This window comes from Gavia stellata, unplaced genomic scaffold (genome assembly GCF_030936135.1).
Source record: "Gavia stellata isolate bGavSte3 unplaced genomic scaffold, bGavSte3.hap2 HAP2_SCAFFOLD_34, whole genome shotgun sequence".
NCBI classification, from domain to species: Eukaryota; Metazoa; Chordata; class Aves; order Gaviiformes; family Gaviidae; genus Gavia; species Gavia stellata.
Window position 1 is genome coordinate 201,848 of NW_026776320.1, and position 5,126 is coordinate 206,973.

Genomic DNA, 5,126 nt, shown 5'->3' on the forward strand with positions numbered 1-5,126 from the left:
CTTGTTTAGAGCTGGGACAGCTGGGACAGCTGGGACAGCTGGACAGCTGATCCCAACTGACCGAGGGGATATTCCATAACATATGACGTCATGCTCAGTATGGTATTCCCCGCTGGGGCCTGGGGACTTGAAATCCCCCATACGGACACGGGCTGCCCATCCCGAGATTTCTCCTAATTGCCTGTAGAATAACTCCTCAGCACTGGCATCCTGGCTGGGCGATGGCTAGCAGACACCCACTACAACATCTGCTTTGCTTTCCATCCCCCTCATCCTCACCCAGAGGCTCTCGATTACGTACGTCATCGCCACCTATAAGGGCTCTACCATCAAACCTCTCCCTCACATACAGCACGACTCCTCCACCTTGCCTGCCCTGACCACCCCTCCGGAACAGCCTGGACCCTCCATCCCAGCGGGACCCCTTCCACCAAGTCCCACTAATCCCAAGGATATCCCAGCTCCGGGAAGGCACCAAGGCTTCCAGCCAAAGGCATTTGCACCCACAGCCCCCAACAGCCGCCTGCAGGGGCCAGGACAGCCCAGCCCCCCTTAACCCTTTCCCTCCCCAGGAGGAGCTGGGGAGGCTGTTGGGGTGGGGCGGAACACAGGGAGCCCCCGCATTCCGTCCTGGGAGACCCAGAGAGTCCTTAGCAGCCAACAGCCACAACGGACCATGGCGCGGCCACCACTGCAGCTCCCAGCGCGTGGGCCCTGGGCCCCCCCGGCGCCCTGGCTCCTTCAGCCTTTTGTGCTCCCCAAAACCTTCTACCCCCGAGGTAGGGACCCACCCCGACCCCTGCAGCCCGGGACGCTCCTGGGGGCAAGAGCGGAGGTGACCGATGGCCGTCGCTCCTGTCTCTCTTGCAGGCTCACCCAACCTGTGCCAACTGCCCGGGCAGGAGCAGCCCTTCCCCGCAGCCTGGGCACCCCCAGTGGGGCTGGCCCCCCAGGCACCACCAGCAGGTATGGCACCCCTCTCTGCTCGGGCACCCCGCCACCTTCGGCACCTTCAGCACCCCCGACCCCTGGGCACGCCCAGGATCCCCCCACCACCCCCAAGCACTCCCAGCATCCCCACCACCCCCGCCCCCCCCGGCAGATATGGCACAGGGCTTCAGCAAGCCCGGGCGACCATCCCCTGCCCTTGCCTGGGTGATGGGTGCCCACTAAATCCCATTTCCACAGAACTTCCCAAATCCTTGGGGCCACCTCTCCCGTGTCAGCCCCCTGGAAGTGAGTCTCCTTCCCCAATTTGCAACCCGGTCCCGCTGGCACGTCAGCTCACCCCACGGCGAGTGCCCCGGCCACAAGCTCCCCACGTGCCTGGCGCAGAGCCGGGGGACCTCGGCCATCGGGGCCGGCTCGGCGGGTGCCCTTGGAGGGTCCCCCCGGCCCAGCACGGCTCCCTCTCCCCCACACAGGTCTGCAGAGGGCTCCATGCGGCTGCTGCTTCCACCCCCAGCTCTTCCACATCCCATGGACGAGCACCCATCCGCCTCCACTGGCCACGGCCACGCTTGGCCGCGCTGCCGCTTCTCTGCCGGGTGCTGCCCTGTGGGGTCCCGGGGGCTGCGGGACCCCCCCGGCTTGGGCAGCCCATCGGAGCCCCCAGGGACAGCCGCAACACCTCCCACCCTACACGCAGCAGGGGAGAGCGGTGACCCCAGCCCCCCCGCTGCTGCCGACGTCCATCCCCAGCTACCAGCAGATCCAGGGGCAGCCCGCAGAGACCAAGACCTCCGGCAGTGCCACCCCCAGGGCAGCACCCCCGGGAAGCAACATCCCCCCGGGCAGCGACGTCCCCCCCAGCCCCTCTGCTGCCCCCCACGAGCAAGCCCTGGGGGACCCCACAGGCGACCTCGCCGTGGCTGAGGAGGTCCTTCTCGAAGAGGCCCTGAGGCTCTTTGGTTGCTCCCCGGACGCGGTGGGGGTCAGCCAGGACGCTCCCAGCAGCGGCCCCAGGCCTGGGGACCCTGGTGGCACCGGCGCAGCCATCCCCCACTGCGACTTCGCCTCGCTCTCCCTGCCCGAAGAGCTGCTCAGCCCCGACTACAGCGTCCCCGAGACCGCTGACGCCATCCTCAGCCTGGACGAGTTCGTCATGGGGCTGGAGCCCCAGGAGCCGTGGGGGGATGAGGGCAGGGACCTGCCACCGTCCCAGCCCGCCACGGCAGAGAAGCGGGGGAAGAAGCGGGCCACGAGCACCTCGCCAAAGCCAGCCAGCAAGCGCAGGGCTCTCGCCGGCAGCACGGGGGTGGCAGTGGGGGGATTAGACCCACAGCAGGGGTGAGAGGGAGATGGGGGGAGTGGGGGGTGGGGGAGGAGGGCTGGGTATTTGGGGAGGGGGGTGGTGTTGGTACAGTAGATTTGGTGAGGCCGCTTCTCTTGTTTTCTTCATTAAAAGCCATTTCTCCTGAACTACTCCGTGCCTGTGTGGGAGCGGGAGGAAGCGCAGGGGGCACCGGGAAAGGGCACCCAAGAGGTGCAAAAGCCCCGCAGAGCCCCACAGCAGAGCCGGCGAGCCCCGAAGGGCACCGAGCCGTCCCCAGGGCTGAGTCACCAGCAGCGGGGCAGACAATGGCGGCAGCCGGGGGACTGCCCTGTCCCCTTCCCCAGGGGAAGCAGCCCTTCGGCAGGGGAGCCAGGACAGACGGGTCCCTGCACGACACACGGACACGGCCCCACGCAGAAAGCAGCATGGAGTCCCCGGGACAAGGACAGACCTTGGGGGCCAGGCTGGGGATGGACACACATGACAATGGGGACTGCAACGCCTTCGTCCTGAACACGACCAGTGTCCCCTCCAGCAGGGACAGGGCTCGGTGCAAAGCCCTTCAAAGCCTCAAGACAATCACACCCTTTCTTGGGTCCCACCGCGCTCCGCTCTGGAGCCAGGCTCTGCCTCACTGCCCAGCAAAATAACCCCAAATCACTCCAAGAATGGCGAGGGAGGGAGCTGCAGGCCAGGCAGGGACCCTCCTCCCCTTGTCTGGCTGCACCTTGGGCAGACGCAAGACCAGGAAGGGGGGAAAAAAAATAGGAAGAAAGAAAATCACTGCACCGGCCAGAAAGTGCCTGGAAACTTCATCTCTCTTTGTCCCCCTTTTCCCATCCCAGCTCCACAACCTGGGGCCAATGCAGCCAACGGCGCCTTCGGGAAGTGGCCTCACCTTTCCGGCTCTAGCTTGCAGAAGGTGCAGGGTGAGGTCCCCATCGGGGCAGCCCCCCAGTGCCGGGGGTCGGGGGGATAAGCCCCTTCCTTAGGGCAGTCCCAGTGATCCCGCTGGGGCAGTGGGAGCCACTTGGGACCCCGGGCAGGCACAGTCCCGTTGGCGTCAGCATGGCACGGCTAACTCCCGCTGCCGCTGCTGCTCAGCGTCTCGCCTCCCATGCTGACCCGCCCCGAGCATCCTCCTCGCCCCAAAACTCCTGTCCCCTGGAGCAGCTGCACCACCACCGCCCACAGCTCTCGGGGGCCACAGAGACTTCTTCTGCTCCAGGGAAAGAGGAAAACAGCAGAAAAGAAAAAGCCCACAACCCAAACTTCAGGGCGGACCAAAAGTTAAAGCATATTCTTAAGGGCATTGTCCAAATTGACTCCTATCCTGAGCCTGCTGCCCACCAGCACCCCCAGACCCCTTTCTGCAGGGCTGCTCTCCAGCCACTCCTCTCCCAGTTTAAACTTCTGCCCGGCGTAATGCCCTCCCAGCTGCAGAAGCCGGCACTTGGACTTGTTCAGTATCGTGCCGCTGACGATTGCCCAATGCTCCCATCTCTCTAGATCCCTCTACAAGGCCTCTTGTCCCTCAAGAGAGTCAACAGCACTGCCCAGTTTGGGAGCGTCAGCAAGCTTGCCAATGGGGCATTCACCTCCCGCATCCAGACCATGGATCAAAACAGTGAACAGCACCGGCCCTAGGACTGAGCCCTGAGGAACGCCGCTGGTGACCGGTATTCCCCACTGGTGCCCAGGAAGTTGAAATCCCCCATACGGACACGGGCTGCCCATCCAGAGATTCCTCCTAATTGCCTGTAGAAGAACTCCTCAGTGCCGGCATCCCGGCTGGGTGCCAACGCATTTTTCTCGATCCCTCTGGCAGCAGAGTGCAGGCCACGATTTGCTTTCACATGGAGGGGTGTCCAGTACACCTGGAATCGACTGCCCCAGGGGCGGGAACATAGTCCTGCCGTTTGTCATGGATGGATACAGACTGCACTGGAGCAAGGTGAAGCTCCCGAACACCTGCAGTGTATTGATGGCATCATTGTGTGGGGCAACACAGCGGAGGAAGTGTTTGAGAAGGGGAGAAGAATAATAATTTAATAATACTGATAGACCTTGCGTGTGTGTGTGTCTGTGTGCACACGCGCACTTCTGGAGACTTTCTTGTGATGACAACTGCTCTGCTGGGAGTTCTTATTATTGTTGCATTCATTTGAGTTTGCTTACACAGTCAAAAATCACTGAAGCAAAATCACTCCTGATCACTGTGCAAGTGGGAATCGTTCAGGTGACAGTTACATGTGCTGTATCTGGAACCAGATCATAGCAACGGAATTCAGGTATCCTTGAGGACGGAGATGGAAACTCACCCTGGTCACTAGGATCCGCATCCTGGTGAAGACAATGGTACGGTACAAGAACCTTCAAGTAGACAGTAACCTGTTTAGGTTAGTGTTAGCAGACATGTTTTCAGGGTGGCCAGAAGCTTTCCCGTGCTACGTCAAGAAACTCAGCTTAAGCGGGTGGATGTTTGACCAATCGCTTTAATGAGAATTACAATTACCCCTCGAGCAAGGGAAGGAGTAAGCCCTTTTGAAATATTAAGGGAAAACCCCATACGGTCAGAAGCACAGGTAACCGAAGTGACAAAATGCATGTTATAGGGGAAGGAATGTTGAGAAATGATTCGCTATCCCTTTCGCGCGTTTTATCATCCTTCAAGAGGTACTTCAGTCAGGGAGCTCCTTTGCCCCTGGATTCGCCAGTACACAATTTCCAACCTGGAGACCTGGTTTATATTCGCACCTGGAAGGATGAGCCGCTGAGAGAGAAGTGGAAAGGACCCTCTACAACCCTACTGACCACCTAGAGCGCTGTGAAGGTAGAAGGAATCAGCTCC

The 5,126-nt window shown here is 61.4% G+C and overlaps 1 protein-coding gene across 1 annotated transcript; it reads left to right on the forward strand.

The window, feature by feature from the left end:
- Window positions 1-676: 676 nt before the first annotated feature.
- LOC132320842 (proline-rich protein 22-like) lies at window positions 677-3,922 on the forward strand. The gene is made up of 3 exons (XM_059834468.1): window positions 677-779; window positions 1,425-2,263; window positions 3,785-3,922. Exons 1-3 carry the CDS (start codon window positions 677-679, stop codon window positions 3,920-3,922), a joined length of 1,080 nt encoding a protein of 359 aa, XP_059690451.1.
- Window positions 3,923-5,126: the final 1,204 nt, after the last annotated feature.

What these genes read in the sequence shown, in the direction of transcription:
- LOC132320842 (XM_059834468.1), top strand. Translation starts at nt 677, where the DNA reads ATGGCGCGGCCACCACTGCAGCTCCCAGCGCGTGGGCCCTGGGCCCCC. An exon ending in CAAAACCTTCTACCCCCGAG is followed by an intron (nt 780 to 1,424) that starts GTAGGGACCCAC and finishes TCCCCCACACAG; the next exon opens with GTCTGCAGAGGGCTCCATGC. An exon ending in CCGGCAGCACGGGGGTGGCA is followed by an intron (nt 2,264 to 3,784) that starts GTGGGGGGATTA and finishes CCATCTCTCTAG; the next exon opens with ATCCCTCTACAAGGCCTCTT.